Genomic DNA, 16534 nt, shown 5'->3' with positions numbered 1-16534 from the left:
AAGTTAAAAATAATGTGTCCGTATATGTTAACAAATGGTCATTATCTGAGGTAAAGTTAAAGCAGGTTTAGAAATGTACTGCAACAGTCATTTTATCTTTTTCATCTTTATTAAAAAAATACGTGTCAGAATGCAGAAATAAAAATGAATGAAAACCACGGAGTAAACATTTTTGCAAAGAAGGTGCCCAGTAAGTGATTAGATGAAAGGTTTCATCAGACACTTGGATGACTACGATCTATCAAAATATCTTTTCATGACAGGTAAAGATCAAGAATCTACGGGGGATGATAACAGGATGGTTGGTGGGATTCCCTGGTTTTTAAATTTAAAGTGACGAATTTAGTGCTAGTGAGAGATGAGGGATTAAACAATTGCACAAGCTGGATATTTAAATTATCTACAATACTGGTACAGTGGCAGAGGCCTTACATTCCTCTCAAATCAGCATCTCAACCATGACACGTACTATATAATCGCAGGACAAGAAAATTTGGAATTCATTTTTATTTTTGAACATTGGTAAGAAAACGGTCCTTCGTGAAACACTCTAAAATCCCAGGCTCATTCCCTCTGCACCTATTCGCTGAAAGGATGACAAAAATGATCTGCATCCTACAAATATGATGACAATGGATCCTCTGAGACATAACCCTCTTTCTCGTTCAACGTTTTACCCCATAACTGAAAATGCACAGACTACTCTACACCTCGAATGCTCATGATGAATCCAAAATTCTTTCGTGGTTCTATATTGCAAGGACAAAACCCAGAAGAGTCACACTGAGGAAAAAAGTGCGACTTAGGAACATCCTCCTACAGAAACGTCCTTCAGAAATGGTTGTACCTCTGCTTTTAATCCCAAAACGCTCAATCCGCCAGCTTCTAATTCGTCTGATAGAAAACTCATCTCCCTTCTGCTGGGAATCTAAGATTTGCTACCAAAGTGTTTGCACATGACTGAGGGATAAGCATCAAATGACCGTGGATGGGGATAAAAGTTCTCTTCTTTGCAGGTTCATTAGGTCTATTCACAGCTAATGTTTCATTCACATACATTCTGCAACGCACATTTCTCTAATTTCTCTAGTTCAAAATAAAAGACTGGAATCGTGTTGTGAGATTTGGTCGCACATATTAACAATCACCACCCCAGCTGTTCTGTCTTCTAAACCCTTTTTAGCTTATAATAGAGATGAAAGAAAGGAAAACATTTATAACTCCAGGCCTATTTTAATCATGACAAAAATGTAAATTCTAATGCGTCAATTTAAAAACAAAATCTGCACAATAACCCTAAAAACCGATTAATCATTTGATTTCTTTAACCTTTTTTCTTTTTCTATTTTTTCTTTTTTTTCTATTTTTTTCTTTTTTTTTCTTTTTAGTGTTAAACCACTAAATTCAATATACTGTAACTGCATAGGAACATCAGGAAAACACATTTGACCTGTATAACAATTCTCTGTAGGGCAAAAATATATAGTTTCTTTATGAAAATCATGTGCTAAACATATGAACCCAAACACTGCACTTTTGTTTCATAAATGTAAAAAAAGGAAGTTCTAAATTCTTCTGTTCTGCGTGTAAACAGTTTGATGATGACTTCTAGGCAAAGGTTCTGCAATCAGAAGGAAATGGCAATGGAAAATGATTTCTTTTAGGTGGAGCATGTTTCTGTGGAAAAGCTAGACCATAAAATCATGTGTTCCCATTAATTTCACTAGGCGCTGGCAAGCTGGCTGCTTTTGGCAAATGCACTTGAGCTTCAGCCCATCACCGTAAGCACGTGAAAAACCCTTGTGTGATGTGAGAACCACCAGTGGGGCTGGCCCCCTTGCAAGCACTGCAGTCTGCTACCTTCTCTACTGTGTAATGGCATCATTAAAAGAATTTTCATAACATTTATATTTACAAAAAGACTGGCAATTTTTCATTCGAACTCCTTAAAGCCATTTCCCCTTAAACATTTAAAGAGTTTAACAGTAAGATTCTTTTTTTTTTTCAAGTTATAAAATAAAAATCCCATTTGAATTTTCTGATGTACAAAAAGTGATAAAGATGAACAATTTGATCATGGAATCAGTTTGTTATTCCAAAATTCATGCCATCCGCTGTCCCATTTGTACGGTCCGTTTCATCCAAATTCATGAACCATAATTGTACCAGTATTATTTGGCAAATGACTTCTTTTTTCATCAAAAATGGCACACAGAGAAGAAAACACTTGTCTGCATAGCATCACAGCAGCAAGATATCGAAGAAATAAAAATATTCCTTTTCTGTACTTCGTTTAGCGTTTCCTAGGAAATAAAGACTCTTTCGTCTTGTTCATCAGCGGGCCTTGACGTCCTTTCTCTCCCCACGACGTGAGGACTCAAACCAAAAAGCAGCATTTCTTCCTCATGATGCGCTGTAACTTAAAGGTCCATTTGGCAACGTTTTTCAGTCAGGATGGATAAACAGTGGAGTTTTATTCTGTGGTTTCAAGTTAAGAACCATTTCCACAGGAGGCATCTTGCTGTTAGAGCTGTCACTCATACAAAACTACAGAATAAGAAATACAAAAAAAAATGACACTGCCAGTATTTTTTTGTTGTTTAAATATGCCTACACAGGGAAAAAAAATGTCAGGATCAGCCCAATGTAAATGATGATGAAAAACATGTCACCATGACATAAAAAGTGCCGACTTGTGCCCAAAAGGCTGTTGAATGATAATGCCACTGCTACATACAGATCCTGCATCTTGCTTAAAAAGAAAAAGAATGGTGAATACGTAATAAATCTCAAATGCTCGTTATTTATATGTGGCACACAGAAGACAACGCATGTCGAAATGAAGACCGAGGAGTACGACGTCCTCGTCAGGATACCCATGACTCGTGGGGACGGGGCTGGACTCTTGGTACGTGATAAGCAGGAATGATTTCATTTTGTGCTGCCGTCGGAATCTGCCATTGGTTGCCAAAATTTCTCAGGAGCGCTCGTAGAACCGATCCAGGAGGGCAATCATCTACCTTGTCAGACAAAATCAATCGGAAAAAAGCATGAAAGCCAAAGGCCTGCCGGGTTCTTGGTTTTCATTTGAGTCTTGGAGCACCACAAGCCTGTACCAATGCTATTTCTTAGGTCTGGTGATCTGGGCGTAGAGAGGTTCTGCTTCCTGAGGATAACAAAAATAAAATGAGCGGCATTGTCCCCAGACACGTTCAGAGCATTTTCAGAACATCTGCTTGAGAACAGCAATACCTCTTGAGGTCAGACCCAAAGGACACGTTTGCTCGGGGCTGCTCTGAATGCTCCCCGTGTGAATTGGGAAGGAAATGTGACAGCAGAAAACAAATGTTTATAATCAATCCCCTTCTCCAGCACTGGCTGTGCACAGATCCTCAGGAGGTATTGCTGGGCATGGGCATATGAAGAAATGAAATGATATTTATATGATGGCAGGTTTTGGAGTTTACAGGCCAGAAATGCAGCTGGCACACGGTGCTGATGCTCAGCCCTGGCTGCGCTCCCATCCCGGCAGCGCAGGAGCAGAATGAAGCCGGGCGCCTCCACGAGCCTCATCAAAAACCTGTCTGCAAACACAAACCGCTGCGGAGAGCTGAAATAATGAAGCTGCGATGGGACTTAAAATAACAATATTTTCCTACCGATGTGGCATGAGCTTGCCTATGAAAAACGAGGAAAAGCAGCTGTGTGCAGCTGGATCAGGAGGCGGGATAATGGCGAGTATAGGCATTATGAATGGGAGGAACACATGCCGACTTGCTAACAGGTATTTTATTGTGAATTTGTTCAAGACGGGGTGGAAAAGAAGCTGCTGGGGTTTCAGCAGAGGCTCTGTGTTTTCTTAATACTATATTCATCATGGCTGCAATGTGAAGCAAACCATCCATGCAGCCTCTTCTACTTCATTTCCAGAAAGTAATTTATTAAACTGAGAATGACATCTGAAAGAAGAACAGGACAGGCAGAAAGGCTAATTAACGCCATACTGCATTAACTCTCCACGGCGTGATAAACACTCAAATACCACGGCACGACGTTGAATTTAACCAAGTTCGAAGGAAACTCATGTTACAGCAGGATCAGCAAAAGCTGACTTTAAGTAAGAAAGCGTGAGGGTCGGCCACGGAGGAGCACACCAGCATCTGACAGGAGGTGGCACTGGGTTTTAATCACTTCAAACTAGCCTTTTAATCAAGGATGCTGCTGCTGATCAGCAAAGCAGCCTAAAGCTGTATCCACAGGTTGGTGTTTACTCTGGGCGTCTCTGGGGTGACTCTCCAAAACATGGCCTGTGTTTGCCAGGGAAGCTTGTCTCCCTCTCTCTTATTCCTCAAAATGAGTCTATTTCTGCGCTTTGCAAAGACTTTATTTCCTCACCTCCTACCTACCCGAAGCCCTGAGCACACTGCAAAGGCATTAAGAGAGGATGAGCAGAATCCCCTCTGAACGATTAAATAAAAGCTCTTGAAATTATCTGCAGAAAGAAGCAAATACATTTTGTGACCATGAAAACACAAAGGTAACCAGAAGAGATGCCTGAGAGTAACTACCTGTGTTTCACACCCTGTGTGCTAAGGCTACCTGTGCCAGTCCCCATGTACAGCAGATGTGCAACTGGCAGCCTGGGCTATCACCCCCAGCCCAGGAGAAATCCGTGCTCATTAATGGGGCAGGCTGAGTCCCAGCAGGCTGCTCCTCAGGCATCTGCTGAACCTGAGGGGACTGCAGAAAGCAGCAAAAAGGAAGTGGAGAAGAAAAGAGGAGGGTGGAAGGAGGGACACGACCCCTTTGGAACAAAAGATACTCGTTTTGCAAATGCTCTAGGGAAAAAAGAAAATATCACGTGTGCTTGTTAGAGCAGTCCTCAAATATCTTTAAGATATGCAGATGCACTTAACAGTAACAGGTGCCCTAAGGTGTCCCAGAACTTGAATTTTGTAGAAGAGATGCAGCCCCAACGCCAGGAGAAATTCATCTACTCATCAGACATTTCCACAACTCATCTGGCAGACCTGGGAATTCGAAATTTCTTACTCCTATCCAATATTTATTCTGAGTATATGTCTCATGTGGCCAAGGCCTGCACTTCATACTGATTTGGGAACTTTTCCTTCTAGATCAGAGCATTTTGAAATTAAGTTGTTCTTCCCTTTAGCAGATTTTTCCTTTCAGATGGCTAGAGGAGACACTAATTGCCATACTTGCATGAGAGCTTCTCAGCCAGAACACTTCCCTTCTTTCTTGGGTCACTGACTGGAACTTGTTAGCTAATATTATTTTGACATAATTCAAACCACGCATCTTGACTGTGGCCTGACACTGAAAATGCCACCTGCAAAGAACAGATAATGATACTTGAGAGAGCAGAAAGGGACAGAAAAGAAGCGAAAGGGGAGTCAAGTGTTCTGGGCTGCACAGACCCCTTCACAAATCCAGGCAGCAGGGCTCTTGACAGCGTGGTCAGGAGGGGCTTGGAAGCAGAAACAACCTCCCTTCTTTCTGCATATTCCACTCAGAAGCCACTGGAAGTGTCATTAAAAGACAAGCAAATCTAATTGTTCTCACAGCACCAAAATCATCCCACCCAGATTTTCTGCTCCTACTTCTACCACTCTTGTTGGGAACAGATCCTGATGGAAAGAAGTTGAAGAATGGGTCTACGCCAGGAAAAGAAAAAAAAAAAAAAAAAAGGAACAAATGAAACAGTGTACAAAAGTTCCCCTTCACATGAACGCCCTGGATCTTGGTGCTTTCTGTTTTTTATGACTGTCCCAGAAGCACTTCTAATGTGCTTGCATTAGCCTAGAGTGAATAACCAAGAACACAAATAGGGAACATCACTATCTTCTCCTAAATTTTACTTGAAGGATCCTCTCATCTTTTGGGGTATGCAGCTCCTCTTAAATGCTTGAAAAGTAAACGTTTTCCGATTTGTGTAGAACCTACTACGAACTTAGTGTTTGGCCACATCCTCATACCCCCACCTACCAATGTGGTTATCTACACTGCAGACTGCTTCCAAATAAAATGTACTACAGAATGGGTATCTGACAAAAGTGACAGGTTGCAGCAGGGGACCAAAAACTTTTAAATATATCTACCTTAAGTAAGGCATCTAAATATTTAGGAAGCTGCAAGTATATTGTGCAAGTGTTCTGAGCTCTGCTCATTGCAAAACCTGCGAAGGAGAATTTTTTGCCCTAGTAAGCTCCACAGATCTATTTCAAAGCCACTTCATGCTTAAAATTTCTTGTTTACTTTGCCCATTTTAAGAAATGTCTTCTGTAACACCTGACACGGTTGCAAACAGTTCACATTACGAGCACAGTACACTCCTGCCTGAGACAACGAGGTTGCTAGTGGTTTTGAATAGCGTTATGTAAATACTCTACGTGAATTTGCAACCAATTTAACGTATTTATATCTGCTCCCCAACTGAGCTAGTCATTGCAAAACATTTCTGGAAGAATCGGCGTCCAGTTGGGCTTGTTTGGATGAGATCACTCACAAAACAGCACAGACAGGACTTGGTTAGGAAGACACTATTTTTGCTTTGGCAGTCCTTTCATCATCGATTCAGGGCACCCTGCTATGCACAAAGCTACAGACAAGATGTACTGAATTATAGAGGTGAGGCCCTCATAGATTTGTTTGCCCTTTACAATAGATTCTCAGCACAGGGTTTACTCCTGGCTGACTGATCAGAAAGGGCAGGCTCAAATGATAGAGTTTCATGAAATAAGTGCGCTGGAACAGCAGCCAAAACGAAAATCTTGTGCTGAGGATGCAAGGGAAGGGAAATGGGAGTGCAATGCATCTTCTCTATTGCATGCTGATTCAATGAAATAGGACATAAAATCGGCAAGCAGTATTCAAAGTAAAATCTTCAGTGATAATTCCCCTTCGTTCATTAACAGCCAGTGGCTTATCTCTTATAATTTTCATTACAGCCAGCTTCTATTAGCTGCATAAATATGCCAACTGTCTAGTTAGGGATTATGACTGGAAAGCTCCTCTATTCTTTTAGCTAATCTACCAAGAAGTATTTCCTAGTCTCAAATAGGGAGTCTCAAAAAAATTTAATTATCAATATTTTAGAAGTTTTGTCAGTTTAGTACGAAGGCGGATGCTACACAGCCATATACTGAAAAACAAAACATAATGAAAACTATGTAGAAAGATCAACTCTGCTCTGCCTTTGTCCTTTGGCAAAACAATGAACTCCAAACAGAGCTACCCAAAGAGGATCCATCCACCTGCACTGTCCTTCTATGTATCTGACTGTTCCCCTTAATAATTTTTGAACCCCTTTATCAATTCGAAGCCTCCAAGCTCCTAAATTACTGCAAGCATCATGAAAATCAGGCGTTGTGCAGACTATGGAGAACGTTGAACGTCCTCACTGCAGAGAAAGCTGTGGGAGCTCAGCCCTGAACCGCCGGCCATTAAGCAAGTACATATCTCTAAGTGAGCTACATAACAGCTCCCAAAAATAAGAAGTGGAAGGGCATCTGGCTTCTTCAGGAGGGCTTGGAGGTACTGAGAGAGGTGAGACACCTTTGTATAAGCTCATCTAGTTAAAACGGGGAGTTCAAAGGGAGAAGATGAGATGTCTAGAGCAGCAAAAAGGAGAAGACATTTGTAGGATGCTTTCTGTTCACAAAACAACTGGATTTCACTGGATCTTACCCCTTCAGATTCCCTGGAAAATATGATGAGCAAATGTGCATGAGAACAGGGCCTGATATGACAACGTCAGCAATGAAGCAAACATCTCTGTCAGATTTATAGTTCTCCTCAGCGGTGTCTCCAGTTTGAGAATGAAAGACCTAGGACTTACTGTAAGACTAGGCCACCCATAATCATCATGACACTTCTCTCCAGACTCTACATGCAGTTCCTACTGAGCTAGACGAACGGGATAACAGGTCCTGCAAATATGGGCTGCATATTTTGAGTCCATTCAGATTCCCAGGGCAACACAAAGTGGATGCAAAAAGTAACAGCAGAATCAGCTTCACGTGCTTTCCTGCGGCTCACTACGTTGGCAGATAAAACACTACCTTGTCCTTAAATTGCTATTTTCTGACAAATTCCTAGTAACAGCTGAGATAAAGAGTACCGGTTGTCCATCCTGGGGCTAACGCCTTAAGAACATTTCTCATTAAGAATGGCACATGTTCAAAGATGGAATATGGCACTGGGCCATCAAAGTACCACTGAGAGCTGATAGACAAATATTCAAAGGAACTGTTGCTCTCGTGACATTGCTGATAGCATCATGAAGGGTGTGACATATTTTGAGCGCTTATAATTGTCTGCACACATTTCATGGAACAACTAAACAACTTTTTGAGGAATATATGCTCTAGCCACAAATGTTTTGAAGGCTTCCTGAGAATCTCTCATGAACAACTGCCAGTTCAAATCTTGAAGTGGGCAGCGTACCAGTAGAGCTGTATTTGTTCTAGCGTTTTAAATGTTTTTTTTTTATTGAAATAATTGTGCCATCAAATAATCCATTATTCTCTTTCTGCATTTTTACCCTGTCGTTAGTTTTCCTTCAATAATCAGTTTGCACGGTCCATGCAGAATCAGACAGCATTTGCAATGCTACATTCCAGTTTTCAGGTCTTATTTATTCTTTCCACAAGCAGCATGTTTTGTTACAAGATGCCAAACAGCATCATCACAGGTCTCCCAAGCACCCTGATATCAGAATGTCAAAGTTCCCTCCTGTCCTTTCTCTTTCTCCTTCTGCCCCAAGACTCCTTTTCACCATAGCGAACCTCCACGCCAGCTGGAGAGACATAAGGATTACACTGTATAAATATAGGTCAGCTGAAGAAAGGAATCTTATTCACTATTCTCCTTCCCTTTCAGGACAACCACTGCTCATGTGGCTTCTTATCTCCTACCATACAGGCGCAAAAATGTAACTTATCCATAAAATTTCACATTAACCTACTAAGAACCCACAGCCATTTCTGAAAAGGGAACTTCCAGCAGTGGTTACTGGTAGGATATGGTCTTGAGAGGTTAAGTGGAAAATCACTAAAGGCAAGGAGAAAAGGAGAATTCAAGAAGCTGAAAGAATTACTTCTAATGAGGACATGAAGATTCAGAAGGAACCAAGAAAACAAATTGCTAAGGTACACCGAAAGATTGGAAAAATACCAGACAGGAGGGAATTCTGGATACAGCAAGAGAGGATAAACAAAGATATTGTACGTGCACTGCTGATTTCATAGAGCTGCTGGGAGCAGACCTACTTGAAGTTTCTGAACACAATACTGTGTCATGCTGCTGAAGGGTCCATTCATTTGAGCTGTATACTCTGCTGTTCTTGGTGTGAAGAACCATGTTCTGGAAGAGCTAAGTAATCGCCATCTAACACACAAAAAAGGCTTTTATGCAGACTGTGATTCCTTTGTACTACATGTTTCTCTCCATTAAGTTTCTCTCAAAACGCTGGGCTCGGTACACAACACAGCAGTAAGTCTTGAATTGATAATTTTCCATGGAGATTAGACTTTCCATTGCTCTGATGATACCATGTTTCAGAATTAGATGGGCTGGTTTTAGCAAGTGGATTTCCTAGGGGCTGCAGCTGTATGGCGCTGCATTGAGGCACCAGGATATTAGTGCTGTAGCTTCAATGCACAGAGACTTTCTTTTTGTACAGATCCTGCTCCTCCCTATGGCTTTTAGGAACTGCTGTAACAGTCATAATAATCAGTAATATTATTTTACAATTCCCATAATACATATCTGAGAATTATATATATTTTACACAAGACTGCATAAAAATTAACAGAAAATGTATATGGAGTCAGTGTGTCATACACTACCCTTGAAGCTCCCAGCAACCCCTTTCAGCCAAAAGACTGTATTTCACTAAGAGATAGATAGAACCAGAACAAAAAGTCTCTCACTTGACTGCCATACATAGTAATAGGCAGGAAAGGTATTAAATTGTTGTTTCAAGTTCCTGAACTCCTGATAGGGAAAATGTGTGATGCTGATTTACAAAAGATGCTAACTCTCTCTAACAATCAGAAAATTAGAGACTTTACCACTATTCTCCCTTTGATGAATTTCAGAATTATCTTGACTATGGAAAACAGTAATAAACGAATGTGTACAGCTTTGCAGAGGGTATGATCTTGCTAAAGATAATTCCTCTTCCTTCAATTAAGAAAGTTGACTCCTCAGGAAACTATTCATTTTCACCTGAAACCAAATTGTTTAGGCTCAGGGTTGATAAGTCAGTCGTAAACACAGTGCAGTGTCTAGACAAAAAGGAAGAAGGTTCTGCCGTTGTTATGGATTTCCTCCAGGAGCTCCGTGCTGAAGCCCGGAAGCAATATTAGATCATGTGTTTGAGTAATACAAAACACAGATGACAGATACTAAAAAGATAATGAAACATATCCTTCAAACTGTAACACTAGAGAGTATTTGAATGGAATAACAATGCTCAGCACTCATAAAACTTTGCAGCCTTACTGTCTCTTTGGTAAAACATATATACTGTATTGAAACAAATCATAGAACAGCCACTAGCAACTACATTTTCTAACGGCTTCTGTAACACAGAAGATGAAAAGATCATCCTTCCCCTCTGTCTCGATTTAAGTGACCTATGCTTGATGAATATTTTTTACAACATCAGTATGTCAATAGTAATATGAATGATAAGTTTCAGATGTTTTTAATTTGCAGTTGGAAATATATACACACAAGTCCATTTTAATAATTCTTTACATGCAAATAATAAATGCGTTTTTTACTCTACTGATTCTCATATTGTTTATGGCTAGAGGTGTTCATATATCATTAGGTAATTTGTATTTACTGTTTGCTATATCTTTGGATAAGATGTCTTGTTCAATTTAATATGCTAACTCTGAGTAAATGCCAGAAGTACATTTCATTAAATAAATAAATAGAGTTCTGCCTAATACTTTGTCAGTAATGGCTCAGATTTCCTATTTCCTCCTAGAATTCAAACACGACACAAAGTAAGTCTACATTTCTTTAAAGCATGCAGGCAACTGAAACACATTATTTGCATAAGCTGCAACACTGGTGATTGGCAAAAGCCATGCAAACCATGGAGCATGAAGAATACACTGTGGAAAATGGAGAGGAAAAAAAAGGAAAAGATGAAAAGGAAAAATAAACCATGCATCCATGAAAGCAATGGTAGGTACTGGTGGAAGAATACGTGAGCATCTCAAGGTGTAGAGAAAAAAAGGACAGATACCTACCCAAACCTGCGCTATCTAGCTACCGACCTGTGGACTTATAGTATCACCAGTTGGCTCACCAAATGGATCACTGTTGGATGAGGCCTGAGACTCATCAGGCTAGAATACAAGAACATAACACCTTTTTTTCTCAACAGTAGAAAGTGAAAAGTCAACACAAGGTTATCTTCATGCTGTGGGCATAACAAGTACATCCTATCTCATGAAAAACAGAGCGAGACCTCACCACTGATACATCCTCAAAAGCTTTACTGATTTCCTATAGCTGATACAGGTAGGAAAGCACCACCCTGGTACCTGCTGGAGTCCATGCACAAACTGCCACGGACTTCAGAATGTACTGGAGCAGGCACACCAGAGCTGCAAAAGGCCCTGAAAGCCAATGATGCTGCACGAATGAGAAAGAATCCAAGCTTGTGCCATTTTTTTTTAATCTTTGGGTCCTTTAATGTATAGATGCCCTCTTGTCTTTGGTTTCCTTAGGCGTCATCTGCCTAAGACATCTCAGGTTTTAATTATACTACTTGGATAACATCTCTTGCTTTGGTCCGCTGTGTGTAAGAGAAAATCACACACTGAGGGCCAAAACACTGAGGAATTTACCTAGGGAAGCAACTGGGAGGCAAGAATGTTCAAAACAATCTCAACCATCCGTTGTTTTAACACACAGACTTTCAAGTACATCTTGTTCTGCACTCACAGCGTGTATGTTGTTTTACCTCAAACTCCCTTACCACCAGTAGGTGAATGTTCAAATGCTAAAAAGGACATCACATACAAGCGATATGTATAACCTAATGAACAAAGGTTGTTTCCTTGAATGCAATATTAGTGCATATCAACATAAATGCCATGCTGATGTTCTTAACTATTGAAATCCAAGCTGCAAGTGAATTCTCTCTGAGATTCTTCCTTAAATACTTCTATACCTCCCAGTTCTACTAGAAGAGTTACTTTTGACACTATCAAACCACGTTTAAGTAATATCTCCCTTTTTTTTCTAGCCAAAAATGCTAATTAAGATTTAGAAACCTTGTTGCTACTCACAGCCTCCTGCTCTTCACTTTTGCTTGGGCTTTCAAACCCCTCTTCAAAGAGGTCATCTGCAGCAGGGTCACTCGTATGAGATGCTGATGATTTTGATGGAGAGCTCTGTCTGGGTGCAGGGGTTGGAGCTAAAGAAAGATTAAAGTAACAGCAACAGAATTTCATATATTTGATTTCATTCAGCAGTTCCCAAATTAGTTCCAGCTGTACCTGGCAGCAGCTCTAGGAACTTGGGAAATGTCACCAGATTATATTAAGAATATGTGAGCTGCTTGCCCTATGGCAGGTAAGAGAAACAGAAGGTTTCCTTTCGGCCCCTGGTAAATCTCTGTCTCATGAATTCCCCTTGTCAGTGATTTTTGCAATATTCCCCACCTCCATGGATAAGCTTATCCCCACATCTTACAATCCTTCAGTGAATTTCCCCACATGCAATACATCAAGCTAGAAGAACAAATACTCATTCCTTGATTTCTACCAAGTATTTGTAAGGCCATTCATAAGGCTGAGTGTCACATGCATTTTCTGACCAGCCTGCATGTCCCTAGCACAAAAGATATATTACTATCTTAGTAGAAATTAAATTTCAGACTGTAACCATTGAGGCTGTTGATTTCAATGGTCTCTGAAATTCATCTGTACCATTTTTCTTTAAGGCAGGAACACATCTAATAAGCTAGACCATGCATGAAGGTTCTAAGTCCATATCTGTGTTCCAATTTACTGTATGAATAAAAAGACTGAAATGCTGTGAGAAGCAATCACAGTGGAGGAATATTACAGCTGAAAGGGCATGAATACTCACGTGAATTTGTAGATGGTGTTGTGGAAGTCACAGGAGTCAAATTTAACTGAGAGATGTCAAAGTCATCACAATCATCTGCTTCCTGTGCCATCCCAACTTTATTAAAATAACTTGAGAAGGCCTCTGAGGTACAACTGAGGGAAGGCTGATCTGGTTTTCTTGATGGCACTGGTGGAGGCTGAGCCATCTGGAAATCTTTAAACATTTCTTTTCCCATTTTCTGTCTGGGCCTGTCTGTCTGTGGACTTGATCTGTTGGAATCACTCGTGGGTGGAACAGTAGCTATAGGAGCAATGGTACCTTGAAACATGGCTGCTTGTAAAGGCAAAACAGTTTGTGTTGGCATGAAGGCAGTTGGTTGGAACTGACCAGCTACAGATGGCCACGGTTGCTGAGTAGGAGGAAAAATCCCGGGTTGGCCCCATGCAATTGGTTGTCCTCCCTGCATCACCTGAGCGACTGGAGGCTGAGCACCCATGGCCAACTGCTGTTGAACGAGTGGTTGCTGTCCCCAGAACGAGGGCAGAACAGCTCCCATGGCAACATAACCTTCAAACAATAAAAAAAACAGGAAAGAAAGAAAAGAAGGATATTAACATTCATGTCAAGAGTACACGGAATTACTACACAAGAGCTCATAAACACACCGAGTACATCAGTGACGCCAGAGCTTCGGCACACTTGAAAGAAAACTCAAAGCCACGGCTGAATTTATGTCACTGGATAAGTACTGGGTAAGTAGCTGGATGCAAAAACAAAGGTGGGTGGAAATCAGCAATAACGCTTCACCTCACCCAAGCCTAAAAGCTCTTTTCTTCTTCTCAGCGAGTACCCTCGTGCATCTGGGAAAGGCATGCACGTGGCCCTCCTTGGCATGCCCAAAGCTCAGTTGGGAGCAGTTTGCTCCAAGCATTTACCAGAACCACAGCAGCCCCCCGAGCCGTCTCCTACACTTCCTCGTGGCAGCACAACCCTGGTCCTCACCAGAGCTTTGCAGACTCCTGCCAGCGCTCCGGCCCGCGTGGCCACCCCGTCACACGCAGCTCAGGGAGCTGGGAAGAGCGAGGCCAACCCCAGCCAACTCCCGCAAACCCCTCTAGCCACCCTGCAACTTTCTTGCAAGAGAAGGGTCACCTCTGATGTGACCCTCCATAAACTGCCACAAGTCTGATTTGTGTAGTAATGATATGATGTGAAATTTCTTATTTGCAAGGAAAAATAAAAAAAAACACCCGAACAATCTGTAACTAAGCTGTAGAAAACCTCCATTACAAATTAAACCATGCAATGCCATGCTTTACTGATACAAGTGTTATGCTTTCATATTTAAATTCATGATTTTAACTTACTGCTAATACTTTACAGCATACAGTTGCTCTCCTACCTTTAATATTGCTGCAGCTTTAAAATCCCTGTTTCTAATCTGTGTGTTTTTCTGAGCCCTTCTGTTTATATACCTCAGACTCTCTCAGAAGGCTAAATGTAAAGTAAATAATAAATAAATTTTAGAAACCAAACTTCAAAAGACTGGTGACAGGGATGGCAACTCAGATACATGCCTCTTCCAACAAATGGATATGATGAACAGTCCTGATGTCCTTTCATCTTGCACACACTGCGACCTCATCCAAGCCCTGAGGATTTTCCTTTGACATTATCCAAACCCTTCACCATCAATGCAAGTGGCTAATCCGAGAGTGCAACACAGCCCATCAGAGACAGAGTTAACCAATTAGGAAGTCACTGTTGAATGATTCAAGACACTCGTCTTTTTCTTGCTGCCTAAATGGATCTGAGACCTGTCCTTGCAGTGCTCTGAGTGTCCTAAGGAGGGATCAGCAGTGAAAACCACCTTTCTTTCCTGTTTGTGCAGAACATTACAGTGTTTTTGAATTTTGAGAAACACACAAAAATCTAGAGGAAATATCAGGACTTGACTAAATGGAATGAAAACCTTTGAAAAGCAATCAGGTTCTTCACATTTCATTCTCATGTTACTGAAGACAGCACAGGGTATTTGCAGCTACTGCAAAGAATCTGGAGCTCAATGTTTTTTTCTCCCTTGCTACAGCACCTTGTGGACATGTTTTCTAGGCGGCTGAACTGTGGCTGAACTCCCAGTGACATTTTTGGGTTTTGCTTTAGAAAATGTTAGTAAATTCAGTATAATCTATTCCCTGCTTGCTAAACTCTTGCCTTGTCTTATCCTACAGTACTGTCCTCAAAATCCTTCCCACTTCCACTGGACTAAACCCATGTCCTGAATATTGAAATACAAAGCAGAGCTGAGAATTGATCCCCAAGCCTGAATCAAACACTTATTTTCACCTGATTTCTTACCTGAGGGTACGGCAGCAGTGCTGAAAGGTACAGAACCAAACATGTCTGTACTAGCAGGAAGTGACTGGGATGAAGATGGGATAAAGGCATCACCTGGAGTAGCAGGAGTCTGCAATGGAAGACAGCATGAACAACACAATAAAACAACAAAACAGCACAATGATGTATCAGCTGCTGCTTCTGCAGCACATACTGTGCTGTCACATCCTCTGTAATTCCAGGTGTGGAGAAAGAAAGAGAAAGAAAAAGAATGGAATGAGGTAGAAGGCAAGATGCAATAGGAAAGAGAATAAAAATGTTCTAGAGACAGAGGACAATAGAAAAAAAGAGAAAAAAATGGCTCTCTGTACCAGAAAAGAAATAAAAATAGCATTTGCCTGGATTAGATCACATGTAAAGTACTGCTGTGATTTCTTTCCCCAGAACATATAGACTTGTGATTCTAGGTGCCATGTGACAACACTACAAGCATCAGATTTATACACTGAAAATGATTCTGTTTTTTACTTAATAATGCGGAAAGACTATCGAGAAAATTTCCTCCCTCCTCAAAATGAATCCTTCTCTCCTCTTTACTGTTTTGTCCTTCATCTAACAGTGCTACCGGGACGTGCTTGGTGGAACCAAGCAGATACATAAGGATGTAACTGGATCTTCCTGCACTGCCATGGAGAGACGTGAGCTAAAGGCAGAGTGCAGTAAAGCACCTAACTCCAATAAACACCATGGAAAGAGATTCACAGTTCAGGTTGCATCTTATGTGACACCTAGCTCTATACCAGAAAAACAAAAATTGAATACATTTTTGCACATCAAGAGGTGGTGATTCCACGCTCATCTTGATTCATTTTTATTTCCTCCTAGCCTAGAACTGCTTTGAAATTCTCTCTACTGGAATGCTGATGACCTGAATTCTAAATATGCTCAATAAACGCACTGAAAACAGGACAGCAGATGAAGGCAGGGTTCATTTTCCTGGGTACTTACTGGGGGAGAGGTTACATCAGGAGGAGTGGACATGTCCCCAAAAAGCTCTAGTTGGGTAACAGCC

The 16534-nt window shown here is 41.0% G+C and overlaps 1 protein-coding gene across 7 annotated transcripts in view; it reads right to left on the bottom strand.

Annotated features, from left to right (window-relative positions):
• Positions 1-904: 904 nt before the first annotated feature.
• DAB1 (DAB adaptor protein 1) overlaps positions 905-16534 on the bottom strand; it is a 187228-nt gene continuing 171598 nt past the window's right edge. For 5 of the 7 annotated variants that reach the window (XM_088522460.1, XM_088522459.1, XM_088522457.1 and 2 more), the window contains 6 exons: positions 16471-16533; positions 15484-15592; positions 13144-13692; positions 12339-12466; positions 11292-11390; positions 905-3166 (listed from right to left, as the gene is read on the bottom strand). In XM_088522460.1, coding sequence (XP_088378586.1) covers positions 11307-11390; positions 12339-12466; positions 13144-13692; positions 15484-15592; positions 16471-16533 — 933 coding nt within the window. In that variant the 3' untranslated portion in view covers positions 905-3166; positions 11292-11306. The remainder of the gene's footprint in view (positions 3167-11291; positions 11391-12338; positions 12467-13143; positions 13693-15483; positions 15593-16470; position 16534) is intronic. The other 2 variants (XM_088522458.1, XM_088522461.1) reach the window with 2 other exon arrangements.

Source organism: Tinamus guttatus, unplaced genomic scaffold (assembly GCF_059628265.1).
Source record: "Tinamus guttatus ecotype Peru unplaced genomic scaffold, ASM5962826v1 Tinamus_guttatus_pri_ptg000153l, whole genome shotgun sequence".
NCBI classification, from domain to species: domain Eukaryota; kingdom Metazoa; phylum Chordata; class Aves; order Tinamiformes; family Tinamidae; genus Tinamus; species Tinamus guttatus.
The sequence above is the reverse complement of the archived record's forward strand: the minus strand, read 5'-3'. Positions and strand labels throughout refer to the sequence as shown.